Source organism: Argiope bruennichi, chromosome 4, assembly GCF_947563725.1.
Source record: "Argiope bruennichi chromosome 4, qqArgBrue1.1, whole genome shotgun sequence".
NCBI lineage: Eukaryota > Metazoa > Arthropoda > Arachnida > Araneae > Araneidae > Argiope > Argiope bruennichi.
Genome location: NC_079154.1, coordinates 135,167,623 through 135,192,893, shown reverse-complemented (window position 1 = coordinate 135,192,893; position 25,271 = coordinate 135,167,623). Strand labels below are relative to the sequence as shown.

Below are 25,271 nucleotides of genomic sequence, written 5' to 3'. Positions count from 1 at the left end.
CAAATTTGTCTGGAGTATAATATTCAAAATAAAATTAAATATATCATCGATTCCGGGATTGGAACTGTGGACCTATATAACACAGAGAAAATGCTCTGCCGTTATACTCATCCGGCCGCAGCTTCATCGAGAACCAGCCAGATCAAAAATTCTATATGCGATTAAGCATTCCTAGCATGAATGACGATGGACTTCTGGTCTAAAAGCACAATGATATGAATAGGAATGCTTTGTGAAATAATGAATGCTTTGTGAATTGAAATCTCAAAATTGAAATAATTTCAGATATATTCCTCGTAATATTTTATTTTATGAGGAGTAACTATTGGAATAATTCGTAGTAACTATAGAATTAGTCTGGAGTATAATATTCAAAATATAAAGTAAATAAAAATGTATAACGCTTTTCACCGGTTCCAGCATTCGAACTGAGGACCTATAAAATGCAGAGAAAATACGCTCCCGTTATACTCCTCTGGCCACAGCTTCATCGAGAGGCACTCAGATCTAAGATTTTATATGTGATTAAGCATTCCTAGTATGAAATACGATGGGCATCTGGTCTAAACGCATAATGCTATGAATAGGAGCCATTTCTGCGCATGTGCAAGATTTTGATATCTAAGAATTCAATTAATTTTATAATTATTCGTCATAAAATTTTATTTTATGAAGGGTAACTATTGCAATAATTTGTAGTAAAAAAAAAAAAAAAGCACTTTTTACTGGTTGTGAGATTCGAAATTAGGACCTGCGAAATGTAGAGAAAATGCGCTGTTCTTATACTAAAACGCCAAACTTTCATCGGAAACCAGTGACGTCTATATCCAATTAATCATTAGTAGCTTGAAATACGTTAAGTCTCTGGTCTAAAAGCATAATGGAAAAATAGGATCGATTTCTGAGCATATGCAATATCTTGACCTCTAAAAATTGTGAATATTCGTAATAAAATTTTATTTTCTGAAGAGTAAGCACTGGAATTATTCGTAGTAATTGTGGATTTAATATGGAGTATAATATTGAAAATAAAAAATAATAAAATTATGTAACAATTTTCATCGGTTTTGGGATTCGAACCGAGGACTTGCCAAAAGCAGCGTTAACGCTCTACCATTATACTCATCCAGCCATACTTTCCACGGGAACTACGGACGTCTAAGATTTTATATATAAATGATAATTTTTAGCATGAAATGCGACGAGTCCCTAGCTTTAAAAAAACAATGCTGTGAATGCATGTACAAGAACTTGACATAAAAAAAATCAGTTAATTTTTTAGACACTCGTCATAAAATGTTATTTTAGGAACTGTTGGAATAATGCGTAGTAACTGTAGAATTTGTCTAGAGTAAAATATTCGAAATAAATAAAAATATATAACCCTTTTTATAGGTTTCGAGATTGGAACTGAGGACCTATACAATATAGAAAAAATTCGCCGCCGTTATCACTATCCGTCTATACTTTCATCGAGAGTCAAAGGGATCTCATATTGGATATACAATTGACCATTTCTGGCTTGAAATACGATGTGTCTCTGGTCTAAAGGCATGATGCTATGCATAGGTACCATTTCCGAACACGTTAATTTTATAGATATTCGTCGTAAAATTTTATTTTATAAGTAACTTTTAGAATAATTCGTAGTAACTGTGGAATTAATCTGGAGTATAATAATAAAAATAAAAATATATAACAGTTTCCATTTTCACGATTCGGACTGAGGATCTGCAAAAATTAGAGAAAACGCGCTGTCATTATACCCTTCAGGCCATACTTTCGTTGGGAGCCAAAGAGGTCTAAGATTCTGCACACAATTAACTTTTCCTAGCTTGAAATACGACGGGTCTCTGGTTTAAAATCATACTGCTTTGAATAACAATGACTTCTGCGCATGTGGAAGATTTTAACATCTAAAAACTGAGTTAACTTTATAGATATTTAGTTAACTTTATAGAAAGTTAACTAAACTGACTGAGTTAACTTTATAGAAAAGTACAGCGAAAACGCGCTACCGTTATACCCATTTGGCTACACTTTCATCGAGAGCCAACTATATTCAACTAACCATTCGTAGCTAGAAATACGCTAGATCTCTGTTCTAAAAGCTCAATGCTATGAATAGGAACTGCGCATGTGTAATATCTTGACTTCTGAAAATTGAAGCAATTTTATAGATATTCGTCGTAAAATTTTATTTTATGAAGAGTTAACTATTGGAATAATTCGTAGTAACTGTAGAATTATTCTGGAGTATAATATTCAAAATAAAAAAAAAGTTAAAAATATATAACATATTTTATTGGTTCCAGAATTCGAACTGCGGACCGACAAAAAAGCAAGTGTAGCTAATTTTTTAAGAATTTAAAATTTCAAAATTCCATTTTCTAAAGAAAATGACATTTTTTAATTTGAAAGATATTTTCTGTAACTCTTAATTTTTTGTCATTTATTTAGATTAAAATGATTTTTTTTTATTTTAGATTAATTATCTAAAAAATACAATTATTGTAATAATCATTTCAAGCATGAGTGGTTTTAACCTCAAAAAAGGTAAATTAATTATTTTTTTATTAATTATACTTTTTGTGCATTTTATTATGAGCAAATGATCATTTTTATTTAAGATCATATTTCGTATGAGATGAGCTTTTAATATATATGTATGATTTAGATAATTGTTATAACTTTTTATTTATTTTCTAGATATTTGTAATTCAGCATTTCATAATTTGGTAATTTTGTTTAATTTTAGGATATCAGCAGCAATAATCTGCTATTTAAGTCTGTGACTATCTGAACTTTATAATTTGTTAAGTAATTTGCAATTATTATATTTTTAATTTAAATCATGTTTGAACAAAAAACAAACAATCTATAATTTTCAAACAAACAATCTAATCACATATTTTTAAAAATTCTGCTTGACTTTTTAAGATAGTTAAATATAATGGTCTAAATCATTAACTTCATAAGATGCAAAACATTTTTATTTTGCTCATGCACTAGTTCAATAATTTAAATAATAATACATTTTTTCTGTACTATTTTTTTTTATATTTTATTATTTATTTCTTAGTTATCAGTAACAATTAATACTTTCAGAATATCAAAAATTAAACTCATTCACTAAATTAAATTATTTGACATTGTGAAATTAAGTAAATTTATGTAAAAAGTTCATAATTTAAATTCAAAATATGTTATCTATACTTATAAATAAAGCTCAATGTGTGTGTGTGTTTGCACTCTACAGGCCAGGTCATTTGACCTACAGCTACCAAATTTGGTACATGTATACCTTAGAGGTCGGGAATGTGCCCCTGGGGTCCCTTTTTTTTTTGAATTTTTAATTAGAATTTTAATTATTAATCAAAAACTAACTTTTCCGCCAAAAAAATCTTCCATTTTCCGCACCGCCAAATAAGTAAGACTTCAGTTTTTTTCCCCCCCCAACAGTAATGAGGCTAGGGTTAACATTTTTTGGTCGATTATTTCAAACGATTCTGTTTATTTTCTTAATGTTTTATGCATTTAAAATTAAACATTGTTAATTAATCCATCTTTCAGATTCATTCTGAAGTACTTTTGAATTAAAATAACACAGAATAAAGGAAATTAAAAATTTCTAATCTGCATAGCGTTACCCCAACTGGCGTAGAAAAATTCAGGCATTTGCGTTACCGTAACTGGCGTTGAAAATTCACGCATGCATATTGTGTTCTGATTGTTGACATGACAACCATTATCAACGGATGATTTAAATTATTTTTAGGTTAGTTGCATGCTTTTGTAATTAAATTGTATTTATGTTAGTTATATATATTTTTTGTATATGTTTATAGTTTTAAGTACATCGTTTTTTAAGTAGTTTTTTTAAACCTGTTTTCGACCGATTATTTTAAACGATTCATTTTATTTTCTTAGTGTTTGATGCATTTAAAATTAAACATTGTTAATTAATCGATCTGTTCATGATGAATCTGAGAAAATTTTGTTGACAAATTCTTGAGATATTACATAAATTAAGAAAGATATTCTTTAGTGTCCATAAAGTTTAAACGCTCAGTGACTCTGTTTTCAGTAATCATATTATAAAAAAATGATTTGTTTCAGTAAAAAATATTATTATATTAATTGCAGATTAATTCTTTCCACTTTAATTTAAAGCATAAATTCTACGAGAGGTAACAGAAAATTAGAGAGATACATATTATGTTATGTCTGAAGGCCTTTATAATATTATGAGTGAATTATATGACTATCAAAATTTGAAGTTTTAAAATATTTTGATGAAGAATCTATTAAAGTTGGAATTGTGTAAAATATTTAATTACTAAAATTTAAACGAACATTAAGATTGGCGAACCGGTTGGTCGTCAAAGGCGGCTAGTATATCAATATTTAGGTTATATTAGAAATTAAATTTTAGCACTCTTAAAATTGGTTCATAGAGGGAAAAAAGACAACTTGCAGATTATAGTTTTAAATGCAAGGGATAATGTTTCAACCCCCCTTTAATTTGCCTTTGTTGCCTCTGTGCACAGACAGAAAAGAAGGAAAGGGGGGGGGGGGAGAATACCAAAGAAATACTAGGAACAGTAGCAAATAGATAAGGATGGAAATCAAAAGTGAGAAATAATTTTACACATCTCTGAAATAAGATTTTGGTAATTGTTCATGTCATTATCTAAAGAGCTAGTAACTGGTTTCTGAATTTTTGTCCTTGATGGAAATTGTTATAATGATTCCTGTAATGTAAATATTTAATAAAATAATAAGTTTTTAAAAGTATTATTGCTTTTGATAAAACTAGAAACATCAAGATCCTGCATTTACTCTAAAAATTTTGTTCAGAAAATTAAATTAATATAAAAATAATTTTAAATCATTTAATTCTAGAGCTTCCTTAAATTTAAAAGTTTTGACCAACAATGTAGAAATTCACTAACAGTTAATTAGTTGAAACTGAGCAATGACAATTCCATCAATTTTAGACTTGCCAGATTATTTTGAGAGTCAGTCTGAAACAAGCATATTAACAATTTTCAATAAGCAGCTTTGATGTCATTCCCATCTTCATCAAATTTTACATTATGTTTAGTTCTCCCCTATAAAACTAATACTTACAAAGGATGACTAATTAAATTTCTTTTTTCTTTGTAACCACATAAAAGAAAGTTTATCTATTTATTTATTTTGTACACCAGAACTTATATTTGTACACTGATATGTGAGTTTAGAATATTTGAATGTAAGAAAGAAGTGGGATGCTTAAAAGTTATATAGGAAACTAAGAAAAATCAGAAAATGTGATTCATGAAATAAAATTTATTAATGCCAATAAAATTTCTAAAAAAAGATCTGTTATGGCAAAAAAAAATGAAAAACATTCAAGAGCTTCTGCATTTGTTCCAAGCTCAAAAAACAAATATGCACAGAACTTAGTATTCAAATGAGATTAAGCCTCACACATTCATTAAATATACAAAGATACTGTCATGAATCAATACAGTATTTCTCAACCTTTGGTGACCATATAAACACATTTTAAATATTTACTACGCATAAGAAATAAAATAACAATATGAAGAATCAATCAGTCTCACTTCACATTTCCATATTTACCAGGAAATAAGATCAAATTAAATGGCTCTTTTTACAAGATATTCTTGAATGCAAATAATATAAACCCTACTTCTAAAATAAGCCAGCTAAAACTACCAAAAAAAGAACGTATTCAGTGGGCTACTAAAACAAATGAAATATAAATAAATAGCATTAATGTATAATTACATAAAAATATATTATATTACTGATATTAAAACTTCAAATAAACAATTAAAACAATTTAGAAATAATTATATTACAAATAAATGGTAATATAATTATTTCTAAATTTCTAATTATCAAAACTGGTCTTTTCATTTTAAATGTTCATACATATGGCAAATAATTCAAATTTATTAGTCAAAATTTCTTAAAATGAATTTAAAATTTTTCAAATTTTTAAAGATTTCATTAAACATTGGAAAATACAGTTTACTACTTTAAGAGAATAATTTTTATAATTAAAAGTAGCATACTGTAGAAAGGTTAAATACTCATGCCATAATATCTGATTTGATCTTTTTTCCTGGTATAAATAGAACATAAACAATTTAATAGAGCAACAGAACATGACTAAAATAATCAAACAATTTATCCATATAGGTATATGATAAACTGAGAGTCCTCTAAAATGTAAACATAGAAAAATTCCAATAAAAATGCAACTTTGTCTTAAATATACATTAAATTATTTTTCCTTTTACATATCATTATGAATCGGAAGCATAAATTAAGAATACTGCTTATTAGCATTTTCTTGGCATTATTATTCAATCTTCCTACAGGGAGAATAAATAAATGTATTACTTTTTTCATTTATAAAATAATTTTAATGTGCAGATTTTAAGCAGTACTGACATTATCAATGTGCAAGCATATTAATTTCCTTATTTCAAATTTTCCTCTATATTCGATAAGTTACTGTTATAAAATTATCAATTAAAAACAATCATCACAAATATAATGGTAAAAGATTCATAAAACTTTTAATAACAGTGAACGTTTAAAACTAATTTTTAATTAAAATTATTTTACATCTTTCATTTGAAACAATGCTTTCAATTTATGTTTCGAATAATTGGCCATTATTGCTTCATAACTATTGCACTAATAATCAAGACATATAAATAAATGAAAATGCAATGAAGAAAATGAAATATGCAGAAACAGAGCACTTCCAATGGTAAAAAATGAAACAATCAATATTATACAATACTTGAGAAGAATTTTGAATCTATGGAATGTATTTTCAAAATGATAAAGCTATGTGAAGTATGGTTTGAGAAAAGCTGTTGCAATCTTTTGTATGACAATTGTCTCAATGTTATATAGTAATATAATCAGCATTCACAGCACACTGCACAAAAGAAAAAAAAAAAAAAAAAAACACTTTTTTTCTCCCTTCTGGATTTTAAGGTACATGAGAAAGAAGCCGTTCTACAGCTGCATTTACATCTCCAAAGGTAGCAATCAAAGCTAAAATTGAAAAGAATATTATAATGAAGATAGAAAAAATTTACAAATTATCGTTATTCCAAAATGATATTACAATATATTGTGTCTTAATAAGACATAGTATTTTATAATATGTAATAACCTAAAATCTGAAGTACAATAATGTAATTTTTATCAAAATATGTTTCATTAATTTAAAAACAGTAATTACACATTATTTTAGCCAATTTTTCATTTCAGTTTTAAAAAATGTTATAAAATAAGTTTGAAAAAAAAAAAAAAAACTGAACATTTTGTTTTTAAAATTTTTTCATCTTCACAACATTTTCCAAAATATCTATGAAATAAAGAAAATGTTTAATTGAAAACATGCTATCAAATTGTGTACAAAACATTATTATGACATTTTCTTTAGAGAGGGAAAAAATCACCACTATTAATATTGGAATAGAAAATGAAAACAAGCTTGCTGAAAATTTTCTATATTTCAGTGACACTGAGAATTTTTCTGACTGTTGATGGCAAAGGAAGTTCTCCTAAACTGAGGCTTATCAAAACATGCCCACAATCCTTGAAGCTCATTTACATGGCTTAGTTCTGTGGTAATGGGATAACTGAATGTAATTTCAAAAAAAAATTCCAGAAGCTACTCGTTAGCTTAGGAATATTGGCAAATGATTGCTAAGTTAACTAGCTTCTTCAGCAGAGCATTGGTATTTAAGGGGGGGGGGGGGGGAGAGGATGATTTTGAAAGCAAATAGGTAAAAAAAGTGAATACTTAAACAAAATTTATAATATTGAACTAAAATAAAGTCATTTGATTTAAAAAAAATTTGTTGAAAACATTATTTTAGTTTCAATCAGATTATTACATAATTTTTACTACAGCTTTCAAAAAATTTTCACCTTAATAATATTAAGATACATTTATAAGTAAAATATCCATATTTCTAAATAAAAAGTTTGCTTAGAAGTAAAAAGTTTGTTTAAGCAAAAGTTTGACATTTAGAACATAAAGATTTTTTTTTTTTTTTTTTGTATGTGTGTACGATGAGTGAAAAATCTTGTTAATTTCTAATATGAGAATTATTTCAAAAATTGTCAGTGATTTTTGTAATTAAATTTATGAAAAATTTCATGAAGTTTATTTTAAATGCTTAGAATTAATACCTCATCTGGGTATTTCATTCTGCTAGGTACTCATATTTTATTCTGCTAGGTACATCATAAGGCATCAACAAATACTTTAGCTCCAAAACATTTGGGATGAAATAGCTTTAACAGCAATTTTTTTTTCAAGAAAATTATGTTTAGGAAATTTCAGTTGTATTGCCATACCTTGCAGATTAGCTTGTCTATTAACAAAACCCATCATTTGCATCTGCTCTAATTGACTCTTGTATCTCTCTTCAGGTGGACTTTCTGTCTGCAAGATTATTTGTAAAAAAGTCAATTTAATAAAATGGTAAGAAATCATCTATATTTTATAAACAAACAATAAAAAAATTCTGTAATGACAAATTTTGTATTATAACATAACTAACATCCAGTGAAATATTTCTAAAAACAGGGTTCCCACTCTTACCGAAGAAAAAAAAAAATCAAGGAATCTATTTGGAAAATTTAAGAATTATAAAATTACATATTTTAGATATAAAAATGCAAGCGCTAAATATAGATAATATTTGCATCGTGGACATTATAATAGATCATTACTTTCTTAATTATTACTTCTAGATGCTTCACTTAACACCTCTAAGGATATTTATTATGCTCATCTTCAGTTAATAAATAAAAACTTACAGTTCAAAGTGAGTTTTAAGATGACAATGCAAGAACCTTTACCATTAAACAATACATGGCAACTGTTAAATACTAATTTCATAGAAACTACAATTGAATATTCATTTCACAAACATACTCATATTCTAGTTGAAAACCTTCATTAAAAAAATTGTTAATCCTATCAGAATTCCTATCCTTTCTTTTGACCAGCAATTGAAGGAAAAAATTTCAAAAGACAGACAGAAGTAATCACACTTTAATTTATATTTAAACAAGTAAACAGAAAACAGTACAGCATCAAAATATTTTAAATTTACACTTTCAGTTCTTTATTAAGGGCATTAATTCCTACAATCATTTAATTCTGCTTTGCATTGAAAATCTCTAATCTTTTCTATAATTTCACGTAGTTTGTTCAAAGACTTTTGCAGTATAGAAATACTTTCTTCAATTTTAATCCCTTTTTCTTTATTTTAAATAATTTAGTTTATCAGCAGTGTGCTTCCTTTACTTATAGTTTACATCATTTGAAATTGTAACCTTTGCTTGTCAATGAATTTTGGCATAATTTTGCATATAAATTTTTTGGCCATTTGAAATTATTAAATATTTCTAAAACCTAATAATTTTCAGCCTCAATATTTTTATTTAAAAAAAAATCAGCTTTCAACAATGATTTGGCCATGGGATAAAATTTACCAAATCTTAATTTCCTATGATTTTTTATAAGACTTTTGACCTTTTAAATATTTTCGTAAAACTAATTAAATCGACTTTCGGATGTTTCCAATTCCAAATTCTACTGAATTACAAGCCACATCACATTCTATTAAAACAGAATAATATTCTTTTACTATGGTCACTTGAAATTCACAAGAACAGAAAGAATAGCTTTCAACTTGAAGCTTCTTATAGCAGGGCTTAAACGACTATTCCTTTCAGATCTAAACAATTCATACTTCTGATAAATACATTAAGTGAGAAGGGAATACATTAAGAAATGAAGTTATAACCTTAATATCCAAACTTTATTAAAGTACAAATTAGTTCTGATATTCATGATTCAAACCTGTAAGCTGCTTTTACAAAGAGAGATAAAAAAAAAAAAAAAAAAAAAAAGTAAGAAAGAAAGAAAGAAAGAAAAGTGAGAACCTTGAAAAAGTATATTAATTGCATGTATTTGAGAGATAAAAGGAAGATAAACTCAAACACATTGGTATTAAGGCATGCATGCATCTGTTAACTAAAATTTATATAAAAGGCAACAAGAAAACTTTTATTTTCATGATTTGATCAATATATTTTTTTGAATTATTGCTCAATACTTCTTTAACTGATTACTTCAAAACAAAAAATAATTTTTTTTTCATTATTGATTTTTTAAAAGGGTATGACATTTACCATTAATATAACAGAGCATAAAAATAATAATTATCTGAGAAATAATTAAATAATAATTAAATTTGAGAAAAGCAGATAATACATTTTAAATGTGATTATAAATTTTAACTAAACATTTTTTTTTTTTTTTTTTTTTTTTTGCTAATACATAAAAATTAAAGCAACCAAAAACATTTAAAAAGATATTTGGAAAAAGCACATAGTGAATTTTTTCATTTCTATCAAAACACATAATGAAAATGAGGATTAAAGAGTAACTTTCAAAATATTTTTACAAATGGATTTGCAACATGCATGCATAGCCACATTTGAATTCTGTGATTTGTTAACAACTGTTTCAAATTTACATATATGGTGACTATTAAATAACTTTCCATGCGAGAAGGCATCAGCAACTAATGAATGGATTAGAACCAAATTTCATATACTAATTATAGAAGGCTCGGTAGGGTTTAAAAGTAAACACATAAAAATCCTGATGCAATATTTTGCACACAAAAGAAGTGAATGTAACGAAAATGTTACATTGGATCAGAGAACAAAGATGTTGATTAATAAAAGATTATTTTCTGTGTGTTTCAGAAAATAATCTTTCACTTCTACATGTATATATTTTATCATAAGAACTTTAACAAAATTTTGCACAAACCATTTTTTATACGTTCATTGTTATCTGTTTTCGGTCTGACAGCACCAAAATTTATTTCCTTCATGACTTCTGAATGATTTTTAATCAATTCATACGTAATTCATCTGCCTGAGTATTCTACAGTCTGTATATGAAATTTGATTTAATAGTTTAACTGCAGAAATTTGATTTCAGTTTCAACTGCAGAAATATGATTTTAGTTTTAACTGCAGGTGCCCCCAGACAAGGAAAACTATTTTTGGTTTACTGGGTATTAACAAATGAAAAGCAGTGTTCGAAAAAGAAATCTTTTCAAAGTATTAATGCTTAGTTCCTACTGGTTCTTTCACTTACATTGTTTCCCTGAGCCATGACATTCACCATATTGCGCATGAAGAGACTAAATGTGTCTTGAGAATTTACAGTGGGTTCATTTGCATTAGTTCCTGAAACATTCCCTTTTTCTTCTGCAGATCTAGAAAGCAATGATGTACTGGGAGGTTGCCCAGGAAACCTAAAATACAAATTTAAAATAGAAAAGCAATTTTAATAAAATACAGCTTATAATAAATTTTGATTAAAAAATTAACTCTTATAAGAATAAAAATAATTATTACAAAAGTAGTTCGCTGAGAACAGATGATACACATGCAGATAATAAGTAAGCACTTTATATAAATAACACAAAGGCACATATAATAGTTAATATAGACCAATTAATAGTCATTAAGAATAACTCATCAAAACATTTCAATTCATAAAAGAATGATGAATAAATTCAAGTTGAAAATATACAAAAATAAAGAAAATTCAGAGCACTTTAATTTTTATGAAATTTTTTTTTTTTAATTATTAAGCCAAACTCGCAAAAAATAAGATTCAAACTGTAACTTTTCAACTGCAATTTCAAACATAAAAAAATATCAACTACCTACTCATCTGTCTAGATCTCTACTTATCTCTTTCTATATATATATATAGCTGCAGTTTTTTTTGACATGCTGGTATTTTTGGTGATCAAATTTGGTCCCAAATGCTTTTTGGGGGAATATAAGGTCTCAAGACTATACAAAACTTCCTTCTACAGAAAAGTTTCAAAAACGTTTGACCTTTCACCTCGCTAGACTATAAAAGTTGGAGCTGCAGAGTTGGTTGAGATATTGAATGTATTAATCCAAGTGAGTTCTGCAATTTCTGCAATTATATAATAATTAGGGATGAAACCAGTACCTTTCTAAGTTTTTTGTCAACATCCATATTTGCCTTTTATGCAGTCCGCTTTCATTTCATTTCATTTCATTTCATTTCCTTAAAATACATTTAAAACACTCTATTTTTCTACCTTTCATTTCTAAACTTGTAATTAATCTATGCTAATATACAGTCCTGATGCAAATTTGTATGGAAAATAATCTGGAGAGAACAAATTTAGAAAATCAAAGATTAAAAGCATTCATAAAAGAATAAAGAAAAGGCAAGTTTTGTTCATAAAGTTCTTATTTGTTTTCATAAAGAAGCTATGTAAACAAACAGTTCTGGAAAAATAATTCTACCTGAATGTAAAAAAATATAAACAGATACAGTCAAAATTACAGATAAATAAAAATTACAAACAACAATTTACACACCACTTCTCTTTTTTATATAAATAATTAACTGAATCAATATTTTGTATCAATAGTTCTGTTTGGTGAATACTTAATCACAAAGAAAATAAAACATAAGTTCTTTTATGAACTAGTATGAAACATTATTGAACCATGTTGTATCATCAAATATATTCATTTTTAGTAAATCAATATCTCTATAAAGAACTTTTACCACTAAAGTAAGGGGGGGATAGTTCATGGTATCATATACTTACAGTAAATAATTTTAACAATTATCGAAAAAAAATCAAAATAAATAAATAAATAAAAATAATGAAAATAAGCATTCAAATTAAATAAATTCTGAAAAATATATAATACATTATTTTCATTCAAAAGTGACTAGAAATGAGCATATACATAGCTTATTATATATATATATAACTAGATACCTCTGGTGACTAACTGATTCACCATGATTAATGATCTCTAAAATTCTCAATTAAATATGTTATGTAATGTAGTCTTGATAGCTTCTCCAACAAAATATGTACACTTCAAATTTTCATAGATATGCAATTCATATTATTTTAGAAACCTTACACTGTTTTGTTCATTTCGCTATACAGTTCCATTATTTTCTGTGAATTTGCCTAAAATTCATTAAAAAAATGCATATGCTTTGGTATTTTTAATTTTTTGACAATGTAACTTAACATCTGATTTAAAACAATATAAAATTTTGTATTTTCTTCATCCTAGCAATATATTTTAAATATAAAATTTAAATCTTTTAGAGATCTTTTTCAGAATTAAGCAAATATTTCACTTGCTTTCTTGAAATTTGCTTTGTTAATAATAGTTTGTTTTATGGGCAGAATTTTAATTTCACTATTTTGCATATCTCAATATTATTTGTATTAATAGCAATAGTAATTTGGATTACAAAAAAAATTCATCTTTAATAGTGATTCTTATAAATAATTAATATAATTGAAAGGATACTTTTTTAAAATTTGAAAATGACATAAAAACCATTTTTGTACTGAAATATTTTTTTAAGTTAGTGAAAAAAAAAAAGCCAAAATTTTGCCTTATTTCAAAGAAATTATTTCAAGGTTCTTGTCTTTATTCTCCACAATATATATGTGCTTTATAGTTGTAAATCAAATGAACTATCCTGTAGAGTGCCAATGCAGACATACACATGCACAATTCTTTAAATGAAATCACGATTTAGTAATCTTACATGTTAAAGACATCAGGAGCTGCTTGCTGTAACTGATCCAAACCCTGGTGGATATTCATCATGGCTGATAGAGCTTGAGGATTTGTTATAAATCTTTGCATATCAGGGTTTTGCATCTAATATGTAAAGAAATTTATATTTATTACAAATATATATATATATTATTCATACTATTTCTATATAAATATAAGAATTAAGTTTTAATTTTACATATTTGCCATATTTTACATGTTATCATATATATATTTACAAATTTAAGAAACGTTAAAAAGAAAAAGAATTATTCGTACTTGTCTAATAAATGCTGGCAATGCTTGCTGCATCCATCCCTGAACAGCTGTATTGTTTGCAAATACAGGATTGTTGACCATTACCTAAAATAGTATTTTTTCATTAATTTAAAAGCATATCTAAATTTCATAAATGAATACTGAAGGGAAATCAAAATTTCAGTCATCAATATTAAATTTAAACTTCAGTGCTGTTTATTTTTAAAAGAAGATCAAATTGTATTTTTTGTTTGTAGTTAATGAAAGATCTGGGGTTTATTTAATTAATATAACCATTTTATTTACCCAATCTAATAATTTAAACCTATAAAATATTGTTTTAGATTAATATGAAATAAAGGAATGCATGTTAATATAATTGATAACAATTTTTTTATTATTTTGTTTTAGATCATTTTTATAATTCTGAATCAGTTTTGAATTTTACAACTGCTTTAAAGATATATAAAAGAATAATAAATTATAAACACATATGAGTAAGTATGGGTAGCAAGGAATGTGGGAATGCAATATTCAAAAAATTCAAAGGCAATTTCAAGTTTGTTAGTAAATTAAATGTTTTGTTTGTTTGCAGTATTATATAGAATACTGAGCAAGCCTGACTTACATGAGCAGAAACTGCCACGGGTAAATATATTTGACTATGTGTAGAATAAATAACAGAAAAGGTATAAACTAATAACAATGAATTAGGTCTTATTTTTTTTAAACAAAAAAGTTCTTGACTTTTATACTTTTAAATTTATTTAAGTAGTACTACTGGGCAGTTTATTCAATGTTTCATACATTTTCTTGCAATTATACAAATGTGTGTAAATGCTAATACTAACAAAGATATGTATTACAAAATTTGATTAAAAAACATATAAGAAAGTTTTTAATGAGCATTTATTTTTTATGAGATATTATAATTTTTTCGGTCTTTTCTTCAAGTAATTTTCTAATAGTTTAAAAAAAAATGTATTTTTTTAATAATAAAGAAATAAATGACCAGAAGATTAATCAAGGTTAAATGAAAAATCAATCATTCTGTTTTATTTCCAATTTTAATTACCTTCTAAAATAATATATAAATATTTTTTATTCTTTTGCGAAATATTAACTATGCATAATCACATTAACAACAAAATATTTGACAAGTTTTTGCTGAAATTCTATAAAAAAAGAAACTAAATATTTGCATTTTTTAGATATCAAACAGTTCAAGAAAATGTGTCATTTAAAAGCAAAAAGTAACAAAGAGTTGAAGGCAAGGGCCTAATAATAATAAAAAATCTACATTGCCAACAGAAAATTATAATTTTAAATAAAGAATATTTTACATTATGTCACATATAAAAAGCATAAGCTACCAGTGTAGATAATATTTACTTGAAGAATGGCCAACAAAGGTTTCAAAATAATAATGATCAAAAATCTCATTTAGTAGTTATTACAACAGGAATACAAAGAGATAAGAAAAATATTTAAAATATTTCTACTTGTCAAAAATTAATTTTATAAGTTAACAAATAACTAAAGGCTCAATATTTAAAAATGTATCCCAAGAAAAAATCAGATATTAACTATATAGCATGCACACTTTTTATTAAATTTACCTGACTTGCTACTTCAGGATTAGCAGCCAAAGCTTCCATCATGGAATTCATGTATGGGGCACTTAGCATTTCTTGGACAAGTTGAGGGTTTTGAGTAATTTGTTCCATGATACTTTGTAAACCTGGAGATGTAAATAAACCGGGAGATGCTTGTGTACCAGAAGACTCATTACTTTTTGACTCTCCATCTTTGGCATCTTTTTTGGCAGATACAGATTCAGCTTTCTTTGTTTCAGATTTCCCTGAATCTTTGGATGCTGATGAAGTAAATAATAATAATAAAAAAGCTTCAATGCTTAATTAAATATAAACACATTAGTGAAATTTATTTTTACATTCTTCAGAAGACTCAGTATGAATAAAATTAATGCCTTGTAAATTAACTAAGGATGGTCATGAAACTAAATTGTGAATATATTTGCATTTCAAGCATTTCTTAATATATTATAAATTTATAGAAGCATGTATTATTTCACACAATGAAGTGCACGTAATCACATAATGAAGTACAAAATAAGATAATGAAACTATTACCCATTTTTTCACTTCTTTTAATTCAAAATCACGCAGGTCAAATCATTAATTCAGTGCATACAGCACATCTCCTGGTTTTATTCTACAATAATATATTTAATTTATTTCTCATTTTAGTTTAGACTTACATTCATAATACAATCCTTTGAAATATTAGTAACATACTTAAAAATATAAATAATTAAAGAATGGTTTCATATGTTTATACTACTAGAAAAACTTAGATTTATCTCTCTTTTTTCATCTTTAATATTGTAAGTTAAAGAATTAAAATTTTAAGTGAAATGGATCTGTTTAATAAATTATTCATCTTTTTTAGTAATAAAGAAGAATGTGTGCTGCTCCTCTTGAGGACAAATCATTAGCCTTGGAGCACAATTTAATTAAAATTGTAATTATTAAAATATTATGTGAAATTTTGAAATTTGTTTCTTTATAACTTGAAGAAAAAAAATATTATTTTCAAAATATTTTGCATGGAAATGATAAAAGCACACAAGTCATCCATAATATATAATCTGAAATATCAAAAATTATATATAATATCTATAATACTAATTATGTTACCCCATATTTTTTCTTTAATTATAACATTTTTTAAAAATATGTTCAGGCATATTTTACAATAATGCTTTTCATTGCTTAATGAAATTTAAATTGTTTTCATTTTTATAACAAATACAAAAAAAAAAAAAAGTTTAATTTGAATAGAAAGCTTTGATTTAAATTATTTGCAATTCCTACATAATTAAATATGTACTTTTTCTTGTTGTAACATGATTAGCAGTATAAAAACATAGAACTTTAAGTCTGAAATTTTGTCTTCTTATCACATCAATTATTTTTTTAAAGATCAGAAAACAAACAAAAAACCCTCTTGAGATATTACATAAATTATGAAAATATTTAGAATTACACATAAAAAGATTCTGATGTTGAACAATTTATTCCTTATTCATATATATTTTATGTGAATATTAACAATTTCCTGCACTAGATTAAGATTCAAAATTTAAGTGAGATGACACGTACAGGGAATTAATTAATGCACAGCCTAATGAACACAATGAAGCTTAAAAAATTAATTGATTTAAATGTCTATCAAAATGAGAAATTCAAAAATACTTTGGTAGTTGAACCATTAACCAATATAAACAAAGGAGTTTAATGAATTTTTTTATAATAATCCCAATGAACTAGCTGATCACCTAAAGAAAAAAGGAATAATTTATTTATAAACTGAATATCATAATATAAATCTAGAAAGAATATTTAAATACAAATGATTTTATGAGACATCTTAAGAAAACTACATAAATAAAGAAAGAGAGAGCAAGAAGCAGGGAAAAAATCAAATAAAATGTGGCATAGTTGAAGAAAATCAATGCTTCAAATTCATGTATTTTTAAAAAGTAAAATTTTTAATATGAATAATAGTTACCTGGTTTATTTCCTTCATTTGAAGCATTTGCTGCAATCTAAAATTAAAACAGTAAAAAAGATGAATAATTTTAAATACAATTAACATTATACATACAATTTGGTGTTAAAGATTATTTTTTAATTTCTTGCCTAACTAAAAAATGAAATTTACAAAATATAAATAAAACAAAATAAAATATGACATGAAATAAAAAAAGATTAGTTTATATAATAAATAAATAAATAATGAATTCTGTTATATACTTACATCAACTCTACCTTGTATCAATTCTTGTAGCATTGCAGGATTCCTGGCATATTCCATAGTATTGCGTAACACATCAGGATTACTCAGAACATGACATAACTCTGGATTTTTCTGGGAAAGGGAAAAGGGAGAACTTAGTAAGATACTACAAAAATGAGTTATAAAGAGAGAAATGAAACAAAGCTAAAATTGACTTATTAAAAACAGTAAATTCCTTCAATAAATACAAGAAAAAAAATTTAGTATCTCATCAGATATATCATTTCGAATTTGAGCCCCTATAGCCCAACAAAATTACCAACTTATTATACAACTACAGAGGGAAAAAAAGTAATTTGTTAAAAAATTATCTTTGATTAAAATTTTATAATTATTGCAAATTGGCATATTCAATTTTTTAAGCCAGTTTCCAACTTACATCCCAATAATATATAAGAATATGTATAAAGATTGATTATTTTTCAATTCTATATTATATAATTATTAAAAACCAAAATCCATATACTTAATACTTTTTTTAAAATATGATAAAAGAGTAAAGCCTTTGGCATTTATTTAACATTGTAAAATTTATTTTTCTAATAAGCCTTAGTGTTTGGATAAAATCTTTAAATTGCTTTTAAAGATTATCTTAAATTCTTTTTAATTTTAAAATTCCAATTTATATCTAGTTACAAAACATAATCAGATTTTTTTTTAAAAGAAAATTTAAGTTTTATCCTTTCAAAATTAAAATAAAATTAGTTTAGTGAATTCTGTTATGCTCCTGAACTACAGTCCAATTAGATTATTAGGTAAGATGGTTTGAAATTGATGGTTATTTTTTCTGTAACATATATACAGCAAAGATGATAATAGTATATAGAATCCATAAAGATTAACAGTTTCAGTTATAATTTTTATTTAATTATATTTTTTCCTATTATTTAAAAAGAACAGTCATAAATAATAAAAGCTTTTGATTTATACTTATTATATAAAATTCATATAAAAAATTACAAAGTGCTTGGGTAAATTTAATTTTCATAACAAGAGAAACGTCTTCACTTCAAAATTTCAGTTAACAGACACTAAAATAGTGGAACAAGATTGGGGAACCACCTTAAAAAAAATGCATATTTTGAACTATAGACGATTTTTTTTAAAATCAGCATTTTTTTTTTTCCAATTTTAATTTTTCCATTTTAAATAGTCTGTTGTATAAAAGATTAGTTTTGCTTCAGTACTGCATAGAAAATTATGAACATTTATGTAAACTCTGTTATCCAAAATTTATTAACACTTTAAATGTCTTTTGTATCAAATCAATATAAAATGCTTGCATTTTTATATGATATTAAATGCTGACTGCTTCTTCCAAATGTAATCAATGGTTACTGAAGTGTGGGTCACAACACCAAGAGTCTCAATTTTTTTATAAAGGTAAAACAGGTTCACAAAGATGCTGCAGAATTCCCAAGAATATATACTTTTCATAATTTTATTTTTTTATTCAATTTCATTGGTCATGGAATTTTTGAAAAGTACTTATCATTGAAATTATAAAATATATTTTCAAAAATTCTGTACAGATTCAAGATCTATCTATGCATTTACTGTTATAAATGATAATCTGAATTGTCTTACAAAAAATTCATCAAAACAAAATGCGGAAGTCCATGCGGAATTAAGGAATTCAGGTTTGCAGTGAAATATGAATGTCTACTCCAAAAAGCTAACACTCAGATTATAGGAATCATTTGAAAACTGGGTTTTCAATTGTTATAAATTTTGCTCCATCAATTTTTATATAAGTTAAACTTTTTTCCCATACTTTAGCTATAATTGAGTTGTTGCTAGTTAGCTATATTGCAAAATTTTAAATTGGGCACAATGAAAAAAAAAATCAGATACATGGAGGAGTCAAGGAATTGAAAAAGCATGAAAATCGCTGATCTAACTTATTCTGATGATACTGTTTGAAAATTAACTTTTTCCCCCCTACATTTCAATATATGCAAATCATTGATTCACTTGAACTTTAAAAAACAAAGTAAATTAAAATAATTTATATCAATAATCAAATAATAGTAATAACTAATTTATATCAATAACTGAAAAAGAATTAAAATTTCTGTAGATTTATGATGAGGAGAATTTTATGGTTTATAGTTTTCATTATTATCAGCTGATTTAAAAAAATTCACAGTACATCAAGAAATCTGATTTGGATAACTTTTTCAAAAGTTTAACAGATTTTACAAGCTAATATTCACTCATCAAATAAAATATGATTTAGAAAATAAATTTTCTTCAGTTTTGAAAAGTTACTTAAAAAAGACAAAATTCTTAATAAAGATCAACTGACATTTATTTTCAAATCTTGTAGTATTTAACAATGCCTCCACATTTTCCATACATGTAACACTTTTTTCTTGTTAAAATTTTTTGTATAGTACAACAAAAAATAATGAAGGCATAATATACAATATACTAAAATTAGATTTTAAAAACTGACAGAATTTATTTGATAAATTATAATAAATCTTTATATATAGTTTACCTCCAGCATATCCTGCATCTGAGGATTAGATGTGATTATTTGTCGCATGTATTCTGGGTTTTCCATCATAGACTGAACAAATGGGTTGTTCATAACTTGCTGTAAAAGCTCAGGATTTTGTAGAAGCTGAAAAAACATGATTCTTACAAAAGAACAAATACCATTGATTATATTTGTTAAAAGGAATATAGTGCAAGCAGATAACTTTGCATGGAATGTGACACATTGAAACAAAAACCATTATGAAACTCTACATAATTAAATCTTTCTACAATTAAATACTTTATAAATTATAGAATCAACTATTAATATATAAGAATTGTTCACTGATTGTTTAAATTAATATCATTATTTTTTAATTAATTTCAAGTAATATAACGGATTATCTGGGTTAAACATATCACACAACAATTGCATGTTCTTTTTATCATCACATTTAAAAAAAGGTATTTGATATTACAGATTTTAAAAATTCAGAGTACATAGGCATACATGTACTTAGAAAATAACCAGAAGTACTGAAAAGTAAAAAGTTTGTTAACTGCAGAATGACAATTTCTTCTTTGCATAATAATTTTAAAAAGATTCAACCTCTTCTGTATTACAACTTTAAAACTGTTGATTACCAATGTTTAGTTAAATTTACCTCCTTCAGTAACCCACTGTAAACCTATAAATTTGATATCTAACCATACTTTCAATAGAAAGGTTTATGGCCTGACACATAGCATTAGATATAAATAAAAAGATTGTTAATGCATTTTTCACAGCTTTATCATGTCATAATTTTCTTCTCAGAATATCCTTAACAAGTATCAACCACAACAAAAAAATGTGCACATAAATTATACTCAATACACAAATGAAAGAAAATAACTTAGGAACTAATTATTTCTTTAAGTCAAGGTCTAAAAAGAATCTAACACTTTTTTTTTTGTGCACTTTCAACATTTTTTCAATTGTATTTATAAAGCATAAATCAATTATATTTCTTTATTTTTAAAGTTTTTTTTTTGGTTTATAATTGAGAACAGATATTTGTCTCCCCCCCCCCCTTTTTTTAACCATGAATATCAAATATTCTGGTAATAACTAAAATAAAGAATAAGGAAGGAACAGATGTCATTAAATTAATAAAACTACTGTTCTATTGCAATAACATTGTGTGTGTGCGTTATACAATGTATTACAACGTTATACAATGTAAAGATACAATGTATTCTTCAACCAATTCTGGAGAAGAAATCACATATAAAAACTGTGTCATCTACACAGTATTCAATGTTAATTGTTAACATAACAAATTTTTTGGTACAATTTGTTGTGGAAATATGTTGCAGTAAATGAATTCTTAAGTTAATGAAAATTTTAAATAAGAAATCTTATAATCAAAGTTACAGAATTAATGTATTTTTATAAATGACTTATCAGTTCTAGGAAAGATAAATTCTTTTAAATAAAAATTAAATTTTCAATTCCATAATAAATATCTAAATCACCTCTCTTTGCATTTGTTCTTGCACTTCAAGAAAGTTTGGAGATCCTAGTCCCAAATTTCCTAAACCTGGGATACCTCCCAAAGCACTCAGCCCAAAAGGTGAAGCTGCAATATTTGCAGATGATGTTGTCTAAAGAATAAGAAGATGAAGAAAATGAAAAATATTTTAAAAGATAGAAGGAAAAAAAAAAAAACATTAATTTAAAATAAATATTCAATCAGTATTAAACTTAAAAATTTTATTAATGTTAAAGAGAAAGAAATTACCGTAGAAGATTTGATGACTACATGTACAGTATTTTCATCCTGTATCCCTAATAATCAAAAAGAAAAGATATTAACTATAATGCAATTTATACATAAATATCATTTATGAAACTCCCCTAAGTTGTTACTTTAGGTTTATATTTATATTTCATTCAGATCTGTAATTAAATCAGTCAAGCATAATTATAGATTCCATAGCTTTAGAATATAAACACTTTTTCAATACTTATCACTATTTATACCATCATGCTTCTGTTGCATTACAGTTCCCACTGGGAAATGTTTATTAAATGGATGAATAAGGCATGTTCAATGTTAACATTTAATTGCATCAGACTGAGTATATAATTATATATACTTAGTCTGACATATTATAATACCCCTTCTAGCAAGGATGTAGATAAAAAAAGGAAGATGTGCTTAGTAAGCTAAGCAGGTAATATTGCTATATTTAAAACAATCAATTTTCCACAGTAGTTTTGGTATTTTCAATCTTGATTTCCTTCTATATTAAATTTATTTATTTACACCATTCTTTTAGGAGCTATTAATTTTTTTAAAAAAATTTACTATGAATAATTTTCAATTTTTTCAAATACATTTGGATTGAATTAAAAGACTTTTATAATTTAATTGTAATTTTGTTTTTTTTAAAAAATATTTATTTATTCTCTAGAAAATAAAGATAATTATATAAGAAAGATCTTTACTACCTCTTTTCTAATCCCTTCAATGGTTGCTTTGGGTCTTCAAAGTGAGGAAATTAAATATTTTTAACTCATACACACAGATATAAAAAGTTATACTTTACAGAAATATAATATATAACAATAAAGAAATTAAAAAGAAATTGAATACATATGACAAAAATTTAAGAAAAAAGTATATATATGAAAAATAAGTTTTCTTTTTTATTTTTCAAACGTAAGCCAAATTAATGTTAAGAGAGAAAAAAAAACAATTTGTGGAAGTTTATAGAAGGCGATTCAGAAATATAAACAATTTGCATAGAAATCAATTTAAACAAATAAGTCATTTTTACAATGGAACTCAAAGTCATCAATTCAACATGCAATATTATACAAATTCAGTTTACAAAAAAATTATAGGAGAATATTTTTTAAAAAAATACTATGCAACTACCTGGTGTGCAAACAACCTTCCAAAAAACAACTGTAGGCATTTCTTCACAAATATTATAAGTTCTCATGTCAAGTCATATTGGCAACAAATATAAAAAGGAACAAACTATCTCACTCAATGTTGACCCAAACAATGATCTTGACGTACTGTTGCATTCCAAGGTCCTTTTATTATAAACTGTTTAAAGGAATCAGTTGTCTTGGTTACACTCTTTTTCAAGCATGAAGTTTTGTTTATCAAAAGGGAAGAGGGAAAAAAGACTGCAAAAATAAATCTGAGCTATGGCTTTATAGCTATAATAACTCCTTTAGTGACTATGAGTTACATCCCCATCACCACACTTCTATGGCATTAGTACTTAGTTTTATATTTTTGATCTTCTTGCACATTACCCGATGATTTTTCTGAAACACCTAATATATAATTAAATATGTTATAATTTCAAAGATAACAGCAAAAATTTTATACAATAATTAAATGTCAGAATATAAAAAATCTTAAAATCTTTTAGTAAACAAGATATTTATGAATTTCAATTTTAACCAAAGAAAATGAAATGGATAAGTAAATTCAATGAAGGAAAGTAAAATATTTTAAAGTAAAATGAGACTTACCACTGCCAGATAAAGTGTCATCCTCTTTTAAAATTTGTCCAGAAAATATAAGACAAATTTGGTCAGTATTAATCTTGAAAACCTTAGAAACTTGAGTTTTCAACTATCAGGATTTAAAGAAAAAATAGTATAATTTGTAATGAAACAGTTCCAACTATAATAAATACATAAACCTTGGATGAAACAACTAAAGTTCAAAAATACATTAAAACAATAGCATGATTATAATAATAATATTAAAAAAAAATCCCTATTAGAAATAGTTGTTAAAAATATATTTCCAGCTATTTTAAAACAGTTTAATTTATTTTACAGAAAAGCATAATAATTTTTACAAGATTAATGAAATATTTATAAAATCCAAAGAAATGTTCTTACATCTGCTATTTTTGTAAATAAAAAAAAATGACCAAATAAACAAAAAAAAAATTATCCTGATTTTGAAAACATTTTTAAAAAAACAAAGATGTGACAAAAAAAAACTGAGCAATGGAAATAAAAAAAAAAAAAAGAGAGAAATATTTCCTCTTTTACAAAACCGATTCTTTATACAATAAAAAACAGAATTAAGTTGAAAAATAAAAGAATTTTATTAATAAAGCTACTTAAAAACAATTATCAATTACTTCATAATCTTTTAACAAATTTTCACTGTTAATAAATTAACAGCCAACTAGTAATTTCATCATATATATATACCATTGAAACAAAAAGGAGTCATGGTTAAAATTTACTGACCACTCAGATCATAATACAAAAAAAATCCGACTCAAAAAAATATTTTATGCAATATTACGTCAAAACTTTGCTGATAGATATGGAGAGAGATTAACCTATTCTGAAAATTCACTATTAAAATGTAAGCGAATTCAACAAAACTATACACTGACATCTGAAATTTCTACTCTGAGTTTTATACATTAGTAATAAAAAATATATTGTAAGTTGCATTACAAATAAATTTATCAATCATTGAAAATTTCACATACTTCACTTATCGACGCATCTTTTTTCAATTCAATATCACGCTTTTCTTTAATAGTTTTGACAGTTACTTTAATCTTATCCTCATTATCTTCAGAAGCATCATTTGCAAGTTCTGTTTTAATTGTTACAGAATCATTGGACTTTTTAGATCTCTTTGGACTTCTCTCCGTTTCACAAATAACATCATCATCTCTTGGTTCTTCTTTGATTTTTTCTCCCGTTGGTAATTCCACAGTTTCTTCAGCCATGATTGCAGAAATTGAAAAATAAACAAACCCAAGCCGCAAGTAATCCGCAACCGCCGCAAAACGCAATATTGAGTTGAGTTGAGGACTTCAATTCAATTCAAAGTTTTGTTAAGCAAAAAAAAAAAAAATCATTTAATGTG

At 25.6% G+C, this 25,271-nt stretch overlaps 1 protein-coding gene across 1 annotated transcript; it reads right to left on the bottom strand.

Annotated features, from left to right (window-relative positions):
* Positions 1–5,326: 5,326 nt before the first annotated feature.
* On the bottom strand, positions 5,327–25,182 carry LOC129966762 (ubiquilin-1-like). Its single transcript, XM_056081321.1, has 13 exons — positions 24,886–25,182; positions 23,897–23,999; positions 22,140–22,186; positions 21,874–22,002; positions 20,375–20,500; positions 17,833–17,943; positions 17,584–17,620; positions 15,609–15,865; positions 14,011–14,094; positions 13,721–13,836; positions 11,237–11,396; positions 8,407–8,494; positions 5,327–7,089 (listed from the first exon to the last, which is right to left on the bottom strand). Exons 1-13 carry the CDS (start codon positions 25,129–25,131, stop codon positions 7,025–7,027), a joined length of 1,569 nt encoding a protein of 522 aa, XP_055937296.1. The 5' UTR covers positions 25,132–25,182; the 3' UTR covers positions 5,327–7,024.
* Positions 25,183–25,271: the final 89 nt, after the last annotated feature.

Excerpts from the sequence above, each read along its gene's own strand:
- LOC129966762 (XM_056081321.1), bottom strand. The coding sequence starts at position 25,131 with ATGGCTGAAGAAACTGTGGAATTACCAACGGGAGAAAAAATCAAAGAA. Across the intron at positions 22,187-23,896 it reads TGACACTTTATCTGGCAGTG|GGATACAGGATGAAAATACT; the intron begins GTAAGTCTCATT and ends TTTGATTATTAG. Across the intron at positions 8,495-11,236 it reads TCATGGCTCAGGGAAACAAT|ACAGAAAGTCCACCTGAAGA; the intron begins GTAAGTGAAAGA and ends ATAATCTTGCAG.